The 23,987-nt window shown below is 43.4% G+C and overlaps 1 protein-coding gene and 1 long non-coding RNA gene across 9 annotated transcripts; one reads left to right on the forward strand and one right to left on the reverse strand.

Annotated features, from left to right (window-relative positions):
• Positions 1 to 11,862: 11,862 nt before the first annotated feature.
• On the reverse strand, positions 11,863 to 13,365 carry LOC148848585 (uncharacterized). The gene is made up of 2 exons (XR_016101308.1): positions 12,456 to 13,365; positions 11,863 to 12,206 (listed from the first exon to the last, which is right to left on the reverse strand). It is a non-coding gene; the product is annotated as an uncharacterized LOC148848585 (long non-coding RNA).
• A 3,067-nt stretch (positions 13,366 to 16,432) lies between these two features.
• On the forward strand, positions 16,433 to 20,267 carry LOC148848586 (uncharacterized). Of its 8 annotated transcripts, none has more exons than XM_088948656.1 (4): positions 16,433 to 18,744; positions 18,826 to 18,899; positions 18,993 to 19,058; positions 19,134 to 20,267. In XM_088948656.1, the coding sequence occupies exons 1-4, from the start codon at positions 18,585 to 18,587 to the stop codon at positions 19,593 to 19,595; spliced, it is 762 nt and encodes a 253-aa protein (XP_088804782.1). In that variant the 5' UTR covers positions 16,433 to 18,584; the 3' UTR covers positions 19,596 to 20,267. The 8 variants fall into 8 exon arrangements, with proteins under 8 accessions (XP_088804782.1, XP_088804781.1, XP_088804785.1 ...); XM_088948655.1 differs by having other exon boundaries at positions 18,826 to 18,890; positions 18,978 to 19,058; XM_088948659.1 differs by having other exon boundaries at positions 18,826 to 18,890.
• Positions 20,268 to 23,987: the final 3,720 nt, after the last annotated feature.

Here is a 23,987-nt window from a genome sequence, read left to right on the forward strand (position 1 = left end):
TCAACTAGTGGTCAACCAGATCTATGGCCAATTCAAGGTGAGGACACCACCATTGCGAGGTACCTACAAAGGGTACAAGAGCTCATCCAACGGCTTGAACATTTCAACATCCAATAAATCCCTCAAGCCGAGAACGTATGAGATGACACACTCTCAAAGCTCGCTAGCTCGCTATAGACAGATCTCAATCCAATGGTCCGGATATATACACTAGCTCAACCCAACATCTTCTCTATAGCCTTCCTCATCCTTCTTGTTCAGTAAGGCCCATCTTGGATGGACCCCATAGAACAATACCTTCGGGATGGCATACTGCTAGAAGATTGATTCGAAGCCAATGGGATCATACACAGGTCGGCCTGATACTAGCTCATCCAGGGACAACTCTACTACCGGTCACACACTCTCCCCTACTTAAGGTGTCTCCCCCCTTTCGAGGCCAACTATGTTCTCGGGGAGATACACAAAGGTATCTGTGGAGGTGACCCTAGCGCACGATCCCTGGCACATAAGGCACTCCGACATGGCTACTTCTAGATGACCATGAAGCAAGACGCAACTCAGCTCGTCAGAAAGTGCGATCGCTGTCAAAGGTACTCCAACCTTCATCATTAGCCTGCAGTCCCCCTGAAGCCAATTACAAGTCCATGGCCCTTCGCCTAGTGGGGAATGGGCATCCTCAAAACTTTCCCTACCGTAGTTGGGTAGAAGAAGTCCCTCCTTGTTGCAGTGGACTACATCACCAAATGGGTGGAGGCAGAAGCCCTGGCACGCATCACCGCACAAAATGCCCTGAATTTCTTCTAGCAGAGCATTGTTTTTCTGTTCGGCATTCTTTGGGTCCTCATCACCGACAACAACACTCAGTTCACCGATTGTAAGTTCAAAGCCTTTTGCATTGACCTGAGATTGATCACTAGACCACAGCCGTTCACTGACCACAGTGCAATGGACAAACCGAAGTGACCAACTAAACCCTATTGCACGGCCTGAAGACCAGAATTGACAAAGCTAAGGGAAGGTGGGTCAAGGAACTGCTGAGCATTGTCTGGGCATATAAGAACACATCACGGACAATGACCAGAGAGACACCGTTGAGCCTAGCGTACGGGGCCAAAGCCATGATCACCGTGGAGATAGGCTCCCCAACTCTCTGGACCGAGCTTTACGATGACGAGTAGAACAATGAGGACCTATGCGCAGAGCTCGGACTGGTGGAAGAAGCACGTGATCGCATTTACCTCAAAATGGCATCAAAAAAACATAGGATGGCTAAGTACTATGACTCCAAAGTCCAAAGAAGGGATTTCAAGATAGGTGACTTCATCCTTCGCGAAGTGACCAAAGTCCTCGGACCGAACTAGGAAGGACCGTACAGAGTGACCAAAGTCCTCGGACCTGGTACATATAGACTAGAAGACATCGACGGAAGCCCATACCGAGGAGTTGGAATATCAGAAACTTGAGGATGTATTATCAATAATATACATCAATAAAGACACCATTTTCTACACTCAGTTGTTTAGCAGACACTGCACTACATAGCACATACCGCACAACACACACCGCCCAACCAAATTCTAACGACTGAGGCACCCGCACACTATTCCTATTAATCACCACATGATGCAATCACACTTTGGCAACACACAACCATCCAGGTTGACTAGCTGACTCGACCGACCCACAATGGCCAAAGCCTGAACCAGGAATGACACCCCCACTTCCTAAGGCTAGAGGGCATCCACGAACTCTGCGCACACAACTGACGATATATCAAAGCAAAGCCAACCGAGGACACGGCTTGCCCGGAAAGAGTGTGAGGCTCCCTCGAACCAGGTGCCACTAAGCATCCCCAAGCGACGAGAGCTCAGAAGCACCTCGGCTAGCACGAAGCTGAAGGCTAGGACATGAGGACATTAAGATCTCAGCTACCCTAGACCTTGACCAGAATAAGACCAAGGATTACGACTAATCCGCTTGTTTAAGTTCAACAAAGTAACACAAGAAAAAGGAAGAGAAGGAAATACAAAGGTCAAGACAAAGGATGCCATTTCATTAATAACGAAAAATAATTACAAATGGAGGGGCTCGGCATACCGAGCCGTATACCTCACAAAAACAGAGGAAGACAACGTCGGGAGAACAATGCAAAAATAGCGGTGACAATAACAGGCGAACACTTCATTCCTCGGCCGAACGCTCCTTGGCCACCTCGATAGAAATGGTACCATCCTCGGTAGGCGTAGGAGAGCCGAACCGGTCTAAACCTTGCACGACCTCATCAACATCAGGGAACTGACGCACAATCTTATAGCGATAGAGGTAGAACCCCTCCACCCAAGAGTACGAGGCAAAGTTGTCCAACACATTCTGATAAGCCTCTAAGGCCTTGAACTTGGCGATCCCTTCTTCCTCTGCCTGGGCCACTCTCTCATCGGCCTCCTTCTTTAGTGCATCCCGAGATCCCTTCAACTCAGAGACATGGTTCTTCAGCTTGCGAACGATGTCATTCCGCTCGTTGATGCCACACTTTAGTTTGGCGTTCTCAGCCTAAAGCTCGACCAACCGAGTCCTCGAGCACTCAACCTCATCCTCCCTTGCCTCATAAAGGCACTGCACTGTCCAAAGGCGGTCGACCATGGCAACAGCTGAGCAAGCAGTTTGCAAAAAGAGACCAACTGTCAACACAACAGAAGTAATCAACTAAAGCAAAAATGACCAAAGGAACAAGAAAGCTTACCGTTGCGGTATGGCACAGAAGCACGCTCTCCAGAGAACTACTCAAAGACCCAGTAAGTTTGTGCCTAATTGCTGGCGTCATCAAACCTTGAACAAGTTGCTCGGGGATGCCCTTCATCTTGAGCCCATCATTGGGTCAAACATTCCTCTGCGGCATATACAAAGTGGGGTGTCTACTCTCCAATGTGTTCTCTCACGGAAAGGGGAGTGGTCGGCCAAGGCACCCTCCTCTAGGTCGACCACCACCACTTCTTCTTTGACCTGCCACAGCTTCTTTTGTTGCAGGGGCGTATGCTCTGCAGACCTCGGTTGCGTTTCAATGACCCATGGTTGGGTCCCCTAGGCCCCTCTAGACCGCGACCTCTCTACCACAACCCTCCTGTGACGAATCATCTCATCACGACTAGCCATTTGAACACATGCATAGGAACAAACGAAAAATTAGCACCAAGTAAAAGAGTTTAGAAAAAAGAAATGATCGGAAAAATCAAATGACACACAAACCAACCGTCTCTCTCATCAGCCCGGCACAGATCAACATCGAGAAGGATGTGTATTCCATCATGTTGACCTCCTCGATCATACTTATCAATGCCTTCTCCTACTTGATGAGATGGCTCATGCTCGACGCCTTCACTTTAGTCCTCGGCTTCTGAAGTTCAGTCGGTAAAGGCCAACCTCCAGGACAACACACAAAGAACTTCCCCTTCCAGTGCTTCACTGAAGACAAGGTCCCAACCAACACTTTGATGCGCTGTTGAGCTAAGAAATAGTAATACCCTTGCTGGTAATGCTTCAGTTGGAGGAAGTAGGCGAACATCAACAAGGGTGATTTCAAGGTCGTGGACCGAACAAAAGCAAAGAAGGCTGACTACAAACCTAAAAGAGTTTGGCATAAACAAGACAGGCAGTACCCGGTACCACCTAAACACCTTGACAATTCCCTCATCCAAAGGAAACCTTAGCCCGATTATCAAGCTATGCTCATATACACAAAGCTTGCCTGGCTGAGCCGAAGTGGGTTTCTCACCAACACTCGGGCACTTGAGTTCATACTCCCCAAGTATGCAGTATAGGGCTTTGATCCAGGCCAAATCCCTAGGTGCCAGACACCATGGAGTGTTTCCAAACTGGCCATTGGCCTGCGGAGGAAGGGCGACCTCCTCCTTAGTTGACAACTCAGCCTTGGCTTCGGCCTCCCAATTAGCAGCCCCCACAAGATTGAAGGCCTCAAACTCTTCGGCCTTGGCCGCCGGCCTCACGAACGACAAGTGCAACAGCCTCGACGAGAGACCCTGGTTCAGACTCACTACTATAAGAGGAAGAGGAAGAATAAGACATTTTACCAGACTTTACAGAAGTCTAGACCACGAAACTGAAGCAACACCAAGCCAAAGACTACCTCTCGTTGAGCTCTACACGGCCTCCCTTCACAAATGGCCAAGTGAAAATGCTCTTCACTCTCCCCCTTTTATAGGATTCCCAACAGTCCAGATCGAAGCAAATTAACGATGTGGATTAGATGTTGTCCTTTGGCAGCTCAAGGAGAAGAAACGACATCGCTATCCTTCGCACGTGTGCAACCTCAAGGAAGTAAAATGACACTCCTACTAACCCATCTCGGAAATGGTATGGGCATCGAGCCGGTCGATTCATCCCCAAGCCATTCGGCCTAGATAGTTCGCTCAACCAGACTTCAAGTTCCTGTTCCTCAGCCGAAAACCAAAAAACTCTTTCACGCCACACTGCGACCGAGCACTACACTCCTCAACTTCAGAACTAGGGAGTGGTGTCTGGGTTATGGTTGAGCTGGCCCCAGGTGCCACGTATCACCCCTACAACCAACTCATCACTTCGGTCGTGTGAGTACCTACCCTGGTAAACAATCCTTGGGCCTCTGACCATCTTCTTGTTTCAGTTCTTGGTGCATGGTTCCATCCTCTGCCTCGGCTTTGCCAGTTGGCAGAATCATCTGACTACCATCTTAGTTCAAGACACTTCAAATTGTAAATATCTTTCATACATGTATGTTTAATTGTAATCCAGATCTGCTACCCACAAATTGTTCTTACATTATACCCACAGTGTACCACCTGTCATATATTGAAAACATCTCCCGATGAATGACAAAGAAGATATTCTTAATGCATAGCTGTAATGTCCCATAGATAGAGACGTGGAAACAAGCGATGAGCAGAAGATCCAAAACCGTTAAATTCATGAGAAGATATTCTCAATGTATATAATTGCTGATGCTTTCAGGATGCGTACAAAATAACCATCTAGCGCCGAGTCCACATGCTGCAACTGTGATCACAACTTTCCCTTTCAACATTAAGACATCACTTGAGCTAATAAATTTATAATAGTGGAAAAGTTTGTAACCAATCATCCAATACCATAATCGACGTACGACCAATACAATTTATTTGGTCCAATATCATTCATAATCAACCACCAGCACCTCCTCCCAGTGAATCATGATCACTGGTTGCCGTCAACCACCACAACTTTCACTGGACAAAATGTCCGTCCAGGTTGAAATGCACAAATTCCTCTATCGCATGAACTAAAAATAAGGCTTCATTCCACATGGTTCTCCCTGCACGTGAAGATCCCATTGCCTCAATGTAGAGGAACGAAAAGGTTCCATTTATTCAACCCACAAGACTTGTCCGTAGGGGATTAGAAATAGACAGCATTTACAAAGCAATTATCAATCTTTAAATGAGCTATTCAGTTTTTTGAAATGTCTATTCCAGTATAGTCGTGGATTCGATTAATAATTCTAATGGGATCCAACAATTACAAGATTGGTCAACAAGACCTTGCATAATATGAATTTTAGCAAAGACTTAGATGAAATCCTACCTAGGGATTGGGCAAACTGGTTATGGGTTTTAACTAATCCGGATTATAGGAAATCAGCCCATATGTATATATAAAGGTCCGTTGGGTGGGCCCCTGTGTTGGAGGGGCTAATGACAAGGAATGTGGGATTAATTTAATGAAATTACATTAATAATAAGTAAAATTTTAGATTTTTTATAATATAATTTTAATAAAAATAATAGAAAATTATACGTTAATAGGGCAAACATTTCCAACTAATATTATCATATTTATTATCCATCAAATTTACTATTTTAAAAAAAACACCTTCGACCGTGGCCAAAGCATCTGAACCCAACTTCTAAAAAAGCCAGAGATCTGCCAGAAAGGCAGAAACCATCGTGCGTCTTATAATATCCGTTGGATTATAATTGATGAAGCAAATAAGACACTGAAGGAGAAATATGTTGTGACACCTACGCATGGGTCATGGGAGAGCACCACTTGTACCACTGCCTACCATTGTCAATAATCAAACACTGCAACAGAAACAGGATTTAAAAAAAAAGTTGAACAAAAAATTGCAAGGGAAGAAGAGAAAATGGTTTAGGTGGCAAATAAAAAACTGAAAGCTAATGTCAGTTAGACTATAACTGATCCAGCACAGAAGATAATGTCACTGGAACAGTCTCAATATTATCGACGTTCAGGTATAAATCGGCAACCGTTGAAACGTACACGTGGCAAGCGATATGATAACAGTCAAATTTCAGTTTAGAATATTATTTATAGTATAAATTAAACAGGAGTTTAAATTAAATTATATTTAACTATATAATTTAAACCGGGTCGGGTTATATAAAATTATAATATATAACATAATATAAAATTCATATTTAGTTTTATTTATATAAATTTATATAACATAATAGTATTAAAAATAATTATTAAATATGGATTAAATATAGACAGGGTTGGTGGGCCAGCTCATGCAGCCCTGGTTCGAGTTATCAGCCCATAATGGGAAGCCGGTACTCGATAGATCGACCAACCGGGGGTTCGGACTCGGGCTCTGTCCAACAAGTGAGACCAGGTGGACTGGGACTTGTCAAACAGGTCTGTCCAACGGGTTTTGTCAAACGGCTCTGTCCAACGGTGCGTCAATACTCAATAGTTTGTGTCAAACGGTCTTAGTCCAACTATCGAGATTCAGGCATGCATCGACTGCAGTTGAAACTTACACGTGTCAACTGATCTGTTTGTAGCAAAATATCAATTTAGAATTTTATTTATATAAATTGAACATGAACTTAAATTTATATTTAGAGCTTTATTTCTATATTTAAATTATTAAAGATAAATACGAATATAAATTTATATAGCATAATAATATAAAAAATATGGATTAAATATAGTCAGGGTTAATGGGCCCACCCACGCCGCCCCGGTTCAGGACACAAACACAAGAAGGTTTAGGGGTCCACCTGGGACTGGGCTCTGTCCAACGGACTGCATCTAGGTCGGGTTTGAACCATGTCCACTCCACAGCAGTAGGTCGGCCAATTCGGACTCTGCCCAGCGGGTCCAATCCCGGGCATGACCTGACCCGGATGGCAGTCACAGAAAGGCAAGCCGACATTCGGTAGATCGGGAAGGAAGCCTCCACCTGGGACCCGATGGGGCGAGCGCGTACCACATGAAACCCAGACGCACGCTCTGCCCAACAAGTGGGACCGCGTGGGTCGGGAATTGTCAAACGGGCTATGCCCAACGGGTTTTGTCAAATGGTCAGTCCAGCGGTTTGTGTCAAACGGTCCCAGTCCAAACTCTTGCTCTTTGGCCAAAATCTGGTGAGGGGTAAGATACCATTTCGGGGCCTCATGGACTCGTTCGTCCAAGCTCTTGCTTTTAGGCCCAACAATTCGTGGAGATTGGTACAGTAAAATCATGGTCGTTGCTTGTTTTTTCCCTTCACCGGCAAGAAGTCATAACATCAAAACAAAGTAAATAGTGAACGCATATAAAAAAGCACAATATCAGATGTTGAGTACAAAAAAAGAAAAGAACCTAAAGCCAGGTTGCATGTGTAGATGGACATACACAGCTTATTGCACAAAGGCAACTTGCCTGATTACATAAAAAACTAATTAATTACCTGAATTGGAAAAATTATGGGTCCGTTTGGTTCATAGTTCGAATCGAAATGTGAATCGGAATCAGAATCGAAATTCTCAGAATTGGAATGGTTCATTCCCATAGTCTATTTGGTTCATTCCCATGACCATTCCCTCAAATGGGGGAATACCATTCCAGTAGGAATGGAAATGGAATTCTGATTCCGTGCCACCAAATAGTTGGAATCGAAATAATTCATTCCAATTCTGATTCCAAACCCCTATTTCCTCTAACCAAATGGGGCCTAAATACCAATTAAGACATGAGGGGAAATGTGGAAGGGTAAAACAAAACTTCAAATTAAGTGCACACTCGGTCATCATAGCCCCTAGTAAAGCATTCAAGGAAAGCTAGGTAAAATTGGTTATAGTCAAGAACAGATGGAATACAAATTATCTATACCAGCAGTAAAGAACTGCTGAAAAAATTTGCGCGCCTGGTGTAGCCCCGGCCCTGGACTGGACTTAACAGTTTTTTAGCACAACTTGCACACCTATCCATAAAAAATGAACACAAACACCCCTTCAACGTAAACATCACACAGCTCTTTATGGAAGCTATAGAAGCTAGATTCTTGCATAGACTATGGGAAGTGGGCTTCATGTTTCTCGATGAATATGAGTTGATAGAAAACAATGCATACATGGGAAACAGTTTCCTGGTGAATGGGTTGATGCAAAACAATGCATACATGGGAAACAAAAGGTAATGTTTTAGATAAAAAAAGACAAAAAGCTAATGTGGATGAATAAGAGAGAGACAGGGAAGTCATTAATTAGAAAATGAAAAGCGCTCTCTCTCTTAAAAGAGTGCTCATTGCTCAACCAACAGGAAAAAAAGACAGATGCCACATCAGATGACTGTGTTTTAATATATAGATATAAATGCATTCGTGCATTTACATGGAATTTTAGTGTGGGTTAATTTACCAACTGAACCTAGTCCAGTTCGAGTGCATTAAATTTCAATTTGACTTAAGCCCACGTTGAACAGATTAGGGTCTAGGCCTAAACTCGAACTTGATACAGGCTTGGGCCTTAAACTCAATTTACCACGGATGACAGATGCATGAAGATGTAAAAGTACGGGGTGTCCGTGCGGTACAAGTACTCATATTATAAAGTTTGTCCCATGACAAATGCCACAACACCTTGGAGCTCAGGGGAAATAAGTGTGCCAGCCACAGTAGAAAAGTAAGATGGAAACATAACGAAGAAACAATATAGAAGAAAATATTAGAGAAAAAAATGTCCACTTAAAGGATATAGCCTCTATCCACAGCGTCCTCAATACATTATCTCTACCAGCTTAGATTCCTCTTCGCCCTCTTATTTCCTCAAAGACCCAATAATCTACTTAATTAAAATAAAAGGAAGGGGAGGATACCAAGGTGGTAGAGATAATTATGAGCCGAAATGGATGCTCAGGATAAAGGATATAGCTGTCAACCAAAATTGTATGAATACAAACTATCTCTACCCACCCAGGATCCTCTCCCTGCTCTCATTTCCTAAAACTACTAATTAAAAGCTTCAAAGGAATAACAAATCGATATCATAAAAAATAATGGAAAAAAAAAACTTCACAAGATTATATGATACAAATGAAAAGCATATGATCATATAAAGTTGCGAGAAGCAACTGAGAAAAACAGAATAAAAGCATTTTTTGTTTATTATAGAGTTCAGTACATATGTACACGTGTTCTAACTAATGGCAACTAATGCAAGCTGTCAGTCTAATTCGACAGCTGGACTAATAGAATCTGTTCCAACAGATTTACACGTGCTGTTATACGCCCCCTCAAGTTCGAGCATGGACTTGGGTGATGCCTAACTTGGGAGCTAAAGCTTGAAACTGGTCTCACCCCAAGGCCATCGTGAATATATCTGCTGGTTGTAACTTCGAGGAGATATGTGTAGTAACAACGGTTTGGGATTGAATATGCTGGCGGATGAAGTGGAAATCAAGCTCAATATGCTTGGTGCGTTCATGGTAAATGGGGTTATCAGCAATGTGAAAAACTGCTTTCTTGTCACAGTAGAGTTGCATAGGCTCTGGATGATGGAGATTCAAATATTGAAAGAGACGTTTCAGCCATAATAGCTAGCTAGGGACTGCAGCCATGGAGTGGTACTCGGCTTCAAAAGAGGAACGAGATACAATGGATTGCTTCTTTGTCTTCCAAGAAAGAGGAGAAGAGCCGAGGGTGGTGAAGTATCCTGTGGTGGACCGACGAATAGTTGGGCAGCCAGCCCAGTCGGAATCACAATATGCCCGTATAACTAGATCATTTTGTGAAGGCAAAAGAAGCCCATGATCTAGGGAAGATTATTGCAGCTTCCAAATGGTGTTGGCACGGAGCAGGCATGAATTGGCTTAAGATGTGCACTGAGTAAGTGATCTCGGGTCGTGTTATAGTCAGATAAATGAGGCGACCAATTAGTCTTCTATATTGAGCTGGATGATCAATGGGTGGTCCAGAATCATGTTGGAGGTGGTGGTGTTGTTCCATGGGAAATAGGCTGGGTTTACAAGCAAGCATTATAGCATCCTTTAGAATATCCAACGTGTATTTACAGTGGCTAAGAAATATGCCACGATCATCACGAGATACCTCAATGCCCAAGAAATAATGTAAAGGTCCAATGTCCTTGATGAGAAAGCAATCACTAAGATACTGTTTTAGAGCTGCAATGGCAGAAGCATCATTCCTAGCTAGTATAAGGTCATCAACATATGCCAACACATAAAGAAAGCACCCCAGCTTGGTAATGGGGAAGAGTGTATTATCAGCAAGAGATTGCACAAATCTTCGTTGCTTTAATGTTCGTGCTAAGGTATCAAACCAATTTATTGAAGCTTGTTTCAGGCCATTTATGGACTTGTTAAGACAACATACACGTGCATCTCCTGGAGAAAGTAAACCTGGTGGTGGTAGCATGTAGACTTCTCCTTGCAATGCTCCATGTAGAAAAGCATTATTGACGTCCATTTGGTGAAGTTCCCAATGACGTGCCGCAACAAGGAGCAACAGACATCGAACAGTGACAAGCTTTGTCACAGGAGCATATGTGTTAGTGTAATCTACGCCTTCGGCTTGTGTGTAGCCTTTTGCTACTAGGCGTGCTTTTATAAACCCACTTGCAACCTATGGGCTTCTTTCCAGTCGGAAAATCAGTAAGGGTCCATGTATTAGTTCTTTCTAAAGTGGCTAGTTCATCAACCATTGCTTGGCACCAACAAGGAAACTGATTTTCTTGGGCAAATGACTTTGGTTTAGTGGGTGTTCGCATAAGGTTTATTTGGAAAGCTGAGGGTGAAGATGTAAGATAATTGGAAATGGGGTATCGTGTGTTGATAGATGATAATGTAGGACATACAAAATCATTAAGATGGAATGGAGGATGACGAGAGCGAGTGGATCGGCCCAAGGTAGGCTTTGACAAATCTGAGATTGTTACAAGATCAATATGTGAATCAATCTCACGAGTTGGGTCAATATCAATAGTTGGACCATGGGTTGGTTGTGAGCTCATGTCAGCATTATCACATGCTGGTAACAGGATCACGGTATCTGAAGAGTAACCATTTTCAGATGATACAAATATCTGCCCAGTTTATAAATCATATAAAGGCGATATCCCTTTTGTCCTTGAGGGTGCCCAACAAACATACATTTACGAGAGCGTGACATGAATTTGTATTGGCCCACCTTGGAGGCATTAACATAAGAGAGGCAACCAAATACCTTCAAATGATTGTAAGAAGGAGGTTTGTGAAATAACAATTCATACGGGGTCTTTCCATCAATCACCGGGGTAGGTAGATAATTAATCAAGTATGTTGCAGTTAGGATGCATTCTCCCCAAAATTGTATGGGTAAGTAGGCCTGAAATTGGAGACCCTGCGCTACCTCAAGAAGATGCCTATGTTTATTTTCGACAACTCCGTTTTGTTGTGGAGTGTCAACGTAGGACCGCTGATGCAAAATACCATGTTCATCTAGATATTCTTTCATGGAAACAGAGAGACTCAGATCCATTATCTGAGCGAACAAATTTTGCTTTGGCTTGAAACTGTGTATTGACCATTGCACAAAACATGGTAAAATAAAAGGGAATATCTGACTTGTTATTGAGCAAGTAGACCCATGTGGCCCGTGAGTAGTCATCCACTATAGTGAGAAAATAATGTGCTCCACTATGAGGTGTACGACTAACGGGAAATGACAATCTGGTTTGTTTTGCTTTCAAACAAGTATCACAACAATTATTCTCAGCCATCATGATGTGCAAACTAGGGATACGAGATAAGCGGTCATAAGAAGCATTACCCAATCGTGAGTGCCATGGAATTGTATGTTGAGTATGAAAAGCAGTAGGGTTCAAAGCCTTGAAATAGTATAGTCCGTCATGCATCATCCCTACCCCAATCAGTGTCTTGGAGGCAAGGTCCTGCAAGACACAAAAGGTGGGAAAAAATAAGGCCACCCAATTCAGTTGGGTAGTAAGTTTGCTTATGGACAACAAATTGCAGTGAAAACCATGATAGTAAAGTTCCATTCGGTAATTGCATGGGTTTATGGGTTGAAGTGGTATTAGAACCAGTAGAGACGTGCTCAACAGGTACCATGTGGTTTGTAGTGCCACTATCCAATATCCATTCAACCGAATTAAAAGACCAAGATGATGAATTTGTCTTACCAACAAAGTTGGCTGAAATCGGCGTTGTTGGTGGTCTAGAAAGAAGACTAAGTAGTTGTTGATATTGGTCAGTAGTCATCCATGTAACAGTAGAGGATTCCACAGTGTTGTTGGATGTTGAAGCAACATTAGATTGATTCCTTTCATTGCTGACCTTTAACACAGTTCATGGTTTCTTTTCGCAATTGTCTGGATAGCCTACCAGCTCATAACAACGATCTTTGGTATGCTTTGTTTTCCTACAATGATCACATTCTGAATTTTGGACAATTTTTTCCACTCTTGGAATTGAGTTTGGATGTGCCAGTAACGTGAAGAGTAGCTACCTCTACAATTGGTGCCTTTTGGATAAATAAGAGTTGATGTTTCTCTTCTTGTGAAATCATGGAATATACTTTACCAATACTTGATAGAGGATCCATTCCAAGAATGTTGGATCTCACTGTATTGAACCGATCACTTAGCCAAAGGAGAAATTGATACACCCGTTCCTTGTCTCTTTCAGCAAGGAATTCTCTGGTTGCACCACTGCTTCAAGTGAAAAACCTATGGAGCATTTCCTTGTGAGTATCTGTATTCAAGATCTGTCCAAATCTCACGAACACTTTTAACATAGGCAATGCTCTGATGTAAATCTCTAGATTGGGCATTAAAGATTCAAGAAACCACCATTGAGTTGCACTTTCTCCAAGCAAGTAATTCGGAACTTCTAGATTCATCAGGTTTCACAATTGTTCCATCGACACATCCCATCTTATTCTTCACCCAGAGAGCATTTAACATGGCTCTTTTCCAGGTTGAATAGTTATCACCATTCAATGGACAGGACACGGGCACAGTTTCGGGATTATCAGATGGATGCAGATAAAAAGGTGATACCGGATCTATGAGCATTTCATTGATGTTGTTGCTGCCGGTGTTAGCCAAATTGGTCACCATGATCACCGATCAAGAGAAAAAGCAGATTTGTGATTGAGGGAAGAAATAAAGAAACGATCAATGATCAAATTCGTATTGCAGAAAAAAAAAAAAACACAAAGATGATCACTGATCAAGAGAGGGAGTAACTGCGTGATTGAGAAAAGAAACAAGAAACGATGACGTATTGCAGAGAAAGGAACCAAGAACGCACAGATGCAGTGCGAATCACACTCTGATACAATATAAAGTTGCGAAAAGCAACTGAGAAAAATAGAGTAAAAGCACTTTTGTTTATTACAGAGTTCAGTATATATAGATACATATGTACAGGTGTTCTAACTAATGCAAGCTGTCAGCCTAATTGGACAGTTGGACTAACAGAATCTGTTCCAATAGATTTACACGTGCTGCTATAGAATAGGAGTGTCAAATAGTTGCTTTCAAATGAACAACTTTGATATAACTATATCACAGAAATAGAGAGTACATGTATTATTAGCAACAATCGCAAGGAGCATGACCCATCACAAATGCCATAACAACTTGAAATGAACAACTAATACACATGTATTAGTTGCTTTGAAATGAACAACTTTCATATAACTATATAACAGAAATGAAGAGCCCATGTCCATGAATATATATACACAACTTGGAGCCCAGGAAAAACGAGCGTCCACTCACAGTAGAAATGTAACAGGTAAAAAATAAAAAAAATAGAGAACCAAATACTAGGCAGCAAAAACATGTGACTGAAATATACAATTCCAAATGGAATGAAAGAAATACACTAGACTACATAGTGAGGAATAAATGGGGAACATATTAAAAAATTTAACATAATTATATGATACAAATAAAAAGTATATGATTAGGAGTGTCAAATAGTTGCTTTCAAATAAACAATTTTGGTATAACAGAAATAGAGAGCACATGTCTATGAACAAATACACATGTATTACATAGAAAGATTACATGCCCAATGTATCCACAAAGAAATGTTAAATCATACATGTTACATCCATTTGAATTAAAATATACTGATTAGGCATGTAATATTTTTTTGTGAATTGCATTAATAATCCTTCTAGAAGATCATACAAAACCCTTCATACAATATGACTATATCAAGTTGTTGTGGCATGGGTCATACTTTCATGCCACAACAACTTAGTATGGCCCATCATAAGTACTGTAAAAATCTATAGCTAAAAATGAGACAGTAAAGCATGGAGAAAAGCATGCAAAATAATTAATGGTGCTACAAAAGTAAGAAAAAAACAAAAAAACAAATACAGCATATGACGAATGACAATAAAAACGTGACTGAAATATACAATTCCAACTGGAATGAAAGAAATATACTATACTACATAGTGAGGAATAACTGAGGAATATATTAAACACTGAATAATTGCTTTCAAAACCAACAAGATAACAACAGTATATTAGGTAGAAATGCATAATATAGAAACTAAGTACTGAATACACATAAGTACTATAAAAATCTATAGCAAAAAATGAGACAACAAGAAAGGCATGCAGGAAAATGTATGGTACAACAAAAGTAAGAAAAAACCAATCAAACAAATGCAGTAGACCACATATTGAATTCAAAAATGAATGCAAATTTACACACAATAAAGCATGGAAGAAGCAGGCAAAATAATTAATGGTGCTACAAAAGAAAAAAAACAATAGAATAACTACAGCATACCACATATAAAATGCAAAATATCAGAGCCTGAATTCAAGTGGAAAACGTGGTGTAGGAAGGGGTAAGGCTTGGTTGGGGAGTGGTCTCTTTGAAAGACAGAGAGAGGCCGGCGAGTAGGGAAATGGGCTTTTGGGATTAAGGATGTAGAGGCGAGGGATAGGAGAGAGAGAAAGTGTTTGAGTGCTGGGTGCCAAATGCAAGGGTCGAATGAATTTAAATACGAGGAAGATCTCTATTTATGGGGGGAGATCCCAAGATCCTAAAATGTAGGAGATAAAGATGCTTGTCTCCTATCGGAAAATGGAATATTGGATTTGTTGTCGATCATTAAGCGTGCCACTGGGGTTTCGCTACGTGTCTCGTGAGGACATCCCAAAGATCCGCTTTCCTTCTCCCCGAGATCCCTCATTACTCACGTGCGCTACTACCTCTTGCGTGGTTTAACTAAACTTATGTGGCTTTGATGACGTCACTGCTTGGTGGATGGCACTTTGTTGACTCCACATGGTGTCTCACCACATCTTTTGCTATCATAGGTTCCACATGCATTCGGACACACGTGAACCTCGCTAATGGGCTCGGCCTAGGTTTCTCTTGATCTAGGTCATGAGCGTGCTTGTAAGCCGCTAGTTTATCATGCACTTTGGTGGGTGTAGGTTCATCGCACGTTCGATTAGGCTTGAGGCCCTTGGATGGGTTCAATCAAGGTTTCCTTTGGTTCGGGGACCAAATAGGTCTGGTGGACCATGGATTTATCACAGTTTTGCAATACACGTTGTGAGTTCATTCTAGGGTTGATGGTGTGTTACAGGTCCATCACAACATGGGGATTGATTGTAAATTGTTCACACACAACTTTTCGATGTTAATCTTGATGTTTGATGTTCTTCTCTAAGGGTTTAAGCGAGCACTATATACCTACATTAACCCCCTTCTTATCGGAAAGTACTATGGAAACATCTTTTTCACTGTCGGTCTCTTTGGGTTGCTGTTATCAGCGGGAGAGGAAGGAGTTGGCATCATTAATGGTTTGGCGGAGGCAGAGCCCCCCTATGTAATGATTGGATCAGTCTTAGATGTGTGTTTCTTGTCAATGATGAGCAAGTTGGCAATCTATTGGGATGATGTGGTTGATGGGGGATTAAGAAAACATTCTTCGAGGGTGGCCGCGTATCAACCATTGATAGTGGCCCTTCATTTGTCATTCCATGATGAATGCGGGTCAGTCGCACGTATGGGGTCGATATCTGATACGCATGTGGTGGCGGTTATTGACGTGGTGCCTCATCTGAATTAATGCACCATTTTGGTCCCTCCTTTATAAGAGCCTCTAGGTAAATTACCTACATTGCTTTTTCGCTAAGCATCATATTGAGTCTTGTACAAGATTCCCTTCATCTTCTCCGGTGCCGGTGCCGTTTGGAGTTCTGTACACATGAAGTAAGGATGATCACTATAAAATCAGGGGAGGGGAACCATGTCGATTTTCCCTTTAAATTTTGTTATTGTTTCCGTAGGGTTCTAGTGCTAATGTTTTCGTAAATTTCCTTGTATCCGAAGTTTTCTTCCATTCCTTTCTTTCATTCCCTGTCTCTCTGTTCTGTATCTATCTCTTCCCCCTCATGGTTACTTGTCCGGATAGACAAGACTCCCTTTTTGCCGACTTCGTTAGGGAAGTTGATACTGTTGAGATGCTAGTGGAAAGGGAAACGACCCTAGCAATTAATGGTTGGCGGGGTTTCAGGCCTCTCATGCTCGTGTCTAGGGGTTAGGTGGCTCCTTTGGCATTATTACCGGCACAGAGTTAATGTGTCTCTGTGACCGTTCTGAAGCATCTGTGTTATATAAATGTTAGGAGCCCTGAATTGATAGTTCGAAGTCCCTTACTAGTTATACCGCCTGGACCCAATACATTCTCGAGAACCCTTTCTATTGTCGCGCGTTACAAGATTCTGGGCTTCTAAAGTTTGTGGATTGCATCACAAACCTTGCGGGTCAAGAGGGTGTCAAGTATGTCAGTCATCTTATCGGTCATTGGTGTTGTTGCACCCACACCTTCGTTGGTGCATTTGGGGAATTCACTATCACAGCCAAGGCTGTAGCAGCTCTGTTGGCGCTGCCGGTTGGAGGTGTCATGTCTATGCAGCATTTGTAGCAAATCGAATCCATTCCTGCAGAATTGAGGGGGTAGTGCAAGGAGATTCTTGGGGAAGTTCCTCCTTATAAAGCGTTAGTGGACCAATCCACTTCCCAGGGTAAAATGCCGTTGGACCAGTGGATGGGGTATTGGTTTAAGTGTCGTGGCGGGAGGGATGTCATGGTGTGAGGTGTTGGCTCACAATGTCACCTTGCCACCTATATTCTCTATGTAGCGTCCCATTTCTTGTTCTCGGGGATTCCTGACTAGGTCTTCGCACTGTTCTGATTCCCCTTGATGTCCTTGTTGCCAATGGGCATCAGCCTCCGTTGGCATCAATGTTTCTCGGGTATTTGTATGAGCAACTGGATGACACTGTTCAACAGCTTAAGGATCCCAGTTGCAAGAGGCGCATGAGCTACGTTTTTGCCCCTTTGAGATGTTCCCCTATGAGCGATTTGAGCTCATTGTGACGCTGCATCATCTACAATCACTTCGGATCCAGGTTGCTACTCTTGATGGTGACGGGGCGGAAGAGAAGGTTTTGGAGGTGTGTAGAGGGAAACGCTGGCTCTAGGCTAAGTGGCACAAGCACTTTAAAATGAACGAGATTAGCGTGAAGTTTTCCTCCCTTAACGGCTTTATCTAGAGGCCATACACCCAGGGGGTGCGCCATGCCATGCCATTTTGTGTTGGTGTGCCCATTCCGGAGGGTGGTGACAATCAGTGCGCCATTGACGTGAGGAGTGCTACTACGGGTGTGGCTCAATTGATTACCTGGTTTGGGGTCATCGCCTATCTTGATTGGTCAGGTGAGGCACAGCTTTCGGTGTATCTCCCAGACCGAGTGCTGTGATAATTTGGTTACGATGACATGTACAGTCAATTTCTGAGATCTAGTGGCGAGGATGTGTTTTAGGTGCATCGCCACAACCTTGCCTTCCCTAGGTGCGCACAGTTCCCGGTGGCTAGTTATGGAAGGGAGCAAGATTGTAAGTCTCTGCACCTTTCGTATCTTTATGCTCTGTTTGGGGGCTTCCGGGAGTTGTTGTGGACGAACCCCCGTCTTCATCACACATCGGCTCCTCCTGAGGGTCATGCCACTAACTAGGGGGGAGGTGCAGTCGTTCTTTATCCTAGTTCGCCGAGGGAGCCGCCGACCAGGTGTGACGGGAAACAGCCGGCTGTCGATGAGGGGGAGTGTACCCATCCCCATACTACGAAGAGGGCAAGGTCTGCGAGGGTGCCCCGCTCTTTCTAGCCTGGTGTGGCACCGGAGCCTTCGGCCACGGCTTCATCGCATGCGTGAGAAACCCAAGTTGCTGTTGGTCAAGGTTCTACAGCATCCCTGCCTATGGAGAAGACTACATCGGGCGTAGATCCGGTGAACTTGCCAATTGTGGTACCCTCTAGCGAGGGTGCCATCGTTCGATTTTTGAGTGGGCGGATGAGGAGGAAGGCTCCCCCTCACCCCAAGCGGGGTCCTGGGGATGAAGATTCGATATGTGACTCTTGTTGTTGCGCTCTGTTTTTCTTTCTAGGTTGTGTTATTGCGATGAAATTGTGCTAATACTATTTGCTTTTCGTCTTTGCAGTCACGGAGGTTCCGGTGGTTCCTCTGGAGCGATCATTAGAAATCCCGGTTAGCTCCCCCAATAGGGTGAGTGTGGTGAGTAGTAGCTTAGTGTATATACTTAATTTGAATTGTTATGTTCATTACACATTGTGAGGGCTAATTGTTAAACAGTCGTTTGTGTTGAAGCGAGTGAGTTGTGATGAAGCTCCGCCCAATGAAGATGTCTCGGTGGCTGGTGAGCCGGGCCAAGAGGTAAGTTATGTTTGTTCTTCGATCTGTTTACTATTTGAAACATAGCCAGACTCATTATGACTGACTGTATGGCAGGTACCTTTCGTTGAGTATCCTCCCGGGGTGTCAGACACGCCTTTCTTTAGGCGTCTGGCTGAGCTGAGATCATTGCAGCCCTCCAGTCCCGGTTCCAGAGTTGTTGAGGGCGTTGGGGATAGCAACGTCGCCCCTGATATTGTGGTTCAGGAGGCAGGTCAGGAGGGTCAGGCGGCTGCCACCACCAACACAATGGCTCGTTGTGAGAAGCCTTCTGTTGCTACCACTATCGGCCTTGAAGCCCCCACAGATGCAGGACTTAGGGCCTCGGTTGAGCCAGAGTCTCCCATCGTGGAAGTTGAGGCCCTTGAAGACATGGACAATCAGTCTGCGGATACTGATGTGGAGCCTAGGATCATCTTTCCGTCAAAAGAGCTAACGTACGAGGAGTTAGCCCACAGCGTTTCCCGCTCAATGGTTGCGTTTGCCTCGACGGTTGTACGACATGGGTGGCTCCCTTAGGCGAATTTTCATCCAGTGGTCATCGGGCCTGCATTGGAGCGTATAATGAACACACCTGCTAAAGAGTTTTCGTGGTCTATCTTTGTCTGTTGGCTGGAAGTGTTCAGAACTTTTGCTGCGATGGGCTTTGATATGTCTGACATCGAGCGCTGAGTCGTGGTGTTGGCGCATGCGTTTTGGAAAGCCAGTATAAATGTATCGCAACAAATGCTGTAACGTTCGATGAAAGATGTGCCTCTTCGTCGAAAGGTGGTCAAGGCCAATATTGCCAAGGTTGCGGGTAAATTGGATGAACTCAAAGCTGAACAGTCTAGGCAACAGAGGATCCTCGCTGACTACAAGGCGGAGTTAGAAGACCTAAAGAGCTTTGAAGGGTGCAGCCAAGTTTTGAAATCTATTATTGAGATAAGGCGATGTTGGGCTCACTCATAATTGCAGAACTTTTGTTGTAACAAAACATTTAGTTGCGACTAAATGTTTTTCGCGGTTATTTGTAGTCGAGTTCCTTACGGGGAATCGTTCTTAAGTCTTACCAAATAACCGCTTTATCACAAATAAGACTTTGTCCGATGTTATCGCATATGAAAAGTTGTATGTTTGTCATTTCTAAGTTTAAAATAGTAATCAAACTGTCCAAAGTTACGCATTTTGTGCATAATCAGATGTGCACATAAATGAAAACAATGCCTCACATGTACTTTGTCTTGGAGGCTCAGTTTGAGTCGCTGAAAATTGCAAACGCTTGTTAGCGTTCGAGAGTGTTTTGGCTATTAGTACTGGCATAAGAATCCTTATCGTAGTTCCAGCAATGTCACTCCGCCATATGAAGGGTGCAGGGCTTTATTTGTGCCTAGGGCTTTGTCTGTGCTTGGGTTTGTCAGGGCTTTCTTTGTGCCTGGGGTTATTAGGGCTTTTGTCTGTGCTTGGATTTGCTAGGGCTTTCTTTGTGCCTAGGGTTGTCAGGGCTTTCTCTGTGCCTGGGATTGCCAAGGCTTTGTTTGTGCCTAGGGTTGTCAGGGCTTTCCCTGTGCCTAGGGTTGTTAGGGCTTTCTCTGTGCCTAGGGTTTCCAGGGCTTTCTCTATGCCTAGGGTTGCCAAGGCTTTGTCTATGCCTGGGTTTGCTAGGGCTTTCTCTGTGCCTGGGGTTGACAGGGCTTTCTCTATGCCTGGGTTTCACAGGGCTTTCTCTATGTCTGGGTTTGCTAGGGCTTATTAGAGTGCCCAAGGCTGCCGAGGCTTTTACTGCGCCTGGGGTTGCCAGGGCCTTCGAATGGAATATGTGGCATCATGGAACCGGCCACGGAATGAAAGTGCTTGGGACTGTCAGGGCTTATTAGAGTGCCTAGGGTGGCTGGGGATTTTACTACCCCTAGGGATGCCAAGGCCTTCACATGGAGCATGCGGCATTGTGGAACCAGCCACGGAATAAGAGCATTTGGAACTGTCAGGGTTTATTAGAGTGCCCAAGGCTGCCGAGGCTTATACTGCACCTGGGGTTGCCAGGGCCTTCACATGGAGCATGTAGCATCGTGGAACTGACAACAAAATGAGAATGCTTGGGACTACCAGGGCTTATTAGAGTGTCTAGGGCTGCTTGGGTTTTGAAAGCATAATTGAACAAGTTATAGAAAATGAGCAAGTACGGAGAACATATTTGAACAAATTAATGTATCACATTCATTTGACTACTATCACGGTGTACAGATAAATGTAGACTTAATAAAAAAGTGTGAAAGGAAAACAACTTCATCGCAATCAGAATTCTATGGAAATAATAAACTTTATCGCACAACATGCGGGTGGTTGATATATGCATTAGTAATGGAATTCATCATCTTCTTCTGTGTCTACAGTTTTTAATACATAGTAGCCCGAAGTGTGGGCTTCTTTTATCAAGTATGGCCCATCCCATGTTGGGGCAAATTTTGTTGCAGACTTGCCTTGCCTAATGTTGAGTGTTGTCTTTAGTACTTTGTCTCCTTCTTTGAAGGTTTTGGGCCTCAGGTGTCTGTTGAAGTTTGTGGCTAGGGCCTGTATGTACTTGCTCTGTTTTTGTGAAACTACGTCTCTAACTTCATTGACTACCTCGAGTTTGTTTGCAAATAATTGATCCATATTCCCTAGTCTGATTTTCTTGCTCTTTACGAAGGCTACCCTAGTAGATACGACTCGTATCTCTACTGGAAGTATTGCTTCTTGATCATACACCAAAGAGTAGGGCGTCGCTTGTGTGCTCTTTCTGATAAAGGTGCGATAAGCCCAAAGGGTTTCTGACAAATTTCCTACCTAATCCTTTTGACTATCGACCACTGTTTTGCTTAACATTTTCAATAAAGTTATGTTTGTGTCTTCCACCAGTCCATTTCCTTGTCGGTAATATGTTGTCGATGTTCCTAGTCTTGTGCCGTACTGCCCCAATAGGTCACGAACTTCTTGGTTTTTTATGGATAGGCCATTGTTTATCAGTATCCACATTGGGACTCTGAATTTATTGACTATGTTTTGTCTTAAGAAACTGACTATGTTTTCTATGCAGATTCACCGCAAGGGTATGGCTTTTGCCCATTTGATGAAATAATCTATGGATGCTATGACAAAGCAATACCCTTTGGAAGGTGAGTATATCTTGCCTATTAGGTCTACCCCCCAAGTATGGAATGGCCAAGGTGTGATGACTAGGTGGAGGTTGTTGGCAGGTTTATGGATCCTCTCGCTATGGATATGGGACTTGTGGCATCTGCATAGATTTCGCTGTGTATCCTCCGTCATGGTTGGCCAATAGAAGCCAAAGTGTAGGATGTGTTTGTGTAGCGCTAATTGACCTTGATGGGCCGTAGGTTCAGAGCTATGGGCTGCCTCTAGTACTCTGTCAATATCGTCACCGACCAAGCATCACAAGGGTTTTCCCACGTATGATTTCCTATACAACATTTCATCTTGGAGGTAGAATCGCTTAACTTAAGATAGTAGCTTCCTCCTCAATGCAGTGTCAATGGGCAGTGTGTGCTCCTTCAGGTATTCTATATACACCCTTCTCCAGTCCTCTTCACAAACCACGAGGCATTCCCCACCGTCTACTTGTGGGATGCACTTATCGCATTCCCTTTGCACCTTAGTAGAGTCCCACCTCATCACAGACCAGTAATACCTTAACCTCTGTAATCTTCGGAATAGGTTTGTTGAGACATCCCCATAATTAATCTTGTGTACTTCATTCAGCACTGCTTTAGCCTCTGATTTCCCTAGGCATCTCATCCTTACACCATCTAACTCTCTACGATACAATACCCCGTTCACAAGCTAAAGTTTTGCGATCATCTTGATATCCTGTGTCCCTATGATCTGACTTTTCAACTTTTGGATTATTTCATGTCTCCAATCATCAGTTGCAATTTTGTGCTCCTCTTCTACCCATTCCCTCAAGGTGAAGATTGATTGCTTATCGACTGACTGACTGGTGATCTTTATTGGCTCCATGCTAGCTTGCATCATAGACCCTAAAGTGGCTAGTGCATTAGCGAACCCATTTTTTGCTCTATTTTGATGTTTGAAGTCTACGTCCAGGTTGCGGACCAGCTTCTGGATCAAGGTCCTATACAGTAGGATGGTCACCTCCTTCACTATCTTCTTTGTGCCGGCTTCTTTTAATTTGATAAGTCCAAGGACCAAAACCTCATATTCAGCTATGTTGTGTGAACAGGGGAATTGGAGTTTAAAGGAGTAGGCGGTGGTTTGTCTGTCAGGCGAGGTGAGGGTTACTCCAGCACTAGCCGAAGTGCTAGTACTACTTCTGTCGAAGGCCATGACCCCCTCTTTACTTTTGGCCATGGCCATCATGGGCATGTCTCCGGGTACATCATCTGATATGGGGAAGTTAATGCTTGATGGGAAAAGAGCCAATAGGTTCACCATTGCTTGGCACTTGATCGCCCTTGGTTGGGTATACTCTATTGTGTATTCATTGAGCCACATCATCCACTTGACGAGTCTACCAGAGAGGGGAGGTCTGCCCATGAAGAACTTGATTGGGTCATTCCGTGCGATGAGCCTCACCTTTTTCCCTAGGATGTAGTGTCTGAATTTTTGGGAGGCAAAAACCAATGCCAGACATTGTTGCTCCATGTGGGAATAGTTTTTCTCAGTTGGTTTGAGGGTTCTACTGGTGTAATATATCGGAAGTTCTATTCTATTATCATCCTCCTATGCTAGTAGGCATCCTATAGCTTCTAGCCCTGTTGTGATATATATTCGGAATTCTTGTCCGTCTTTATGGTGGTGACATTGTCGGGGCCCTAGCAAGTGTTGCTTTTAGTTGCTTAAATATCTGTTGGTGCTCCTGGGTCCATTTAAACTCAACAAACTTCATGATTAGCTTCATGAGTGGTAGTGTTG

This window comes from Nelumbo lutea, chromosome 6 (assembly GCF_056320005.1).
Source record: "Nelumbo lutea isolate HS-2025 chromosome 6, American lotus-T2T, whole genome shotgun sequence".
Lineage (NCBI taxonomy): Eukaryota > Viridiplantae > Streptophyta > Magnoliopsida > Proteales > Nelumbonaceae > Nelumbo > Nelumbo lutea.

Coding starts and splice junctions, on each gene's coding strand:
- LOC148848586 (XM_088948653.1), top strand. CDS start 18,585: ATGGAGAAGACTACATCGGGCGTAGATCCGGTGAACTTGCCAATTGTG. Junction 18,900..18,977: donor CCCCCAATAGGGTGAGTGTG/GTGAGTAGTAGC, acceptor ATTGTTAAACAG/TCGTTTGTGTTGAAGCGAGT. Junction 19,059..19,133: donor CTGGTGAGCCGGGCCAAGAG/GTAAGTTATGTT, acceptor ACTGTATGGCAG/GTACCTTTCGTTGAGTATCC.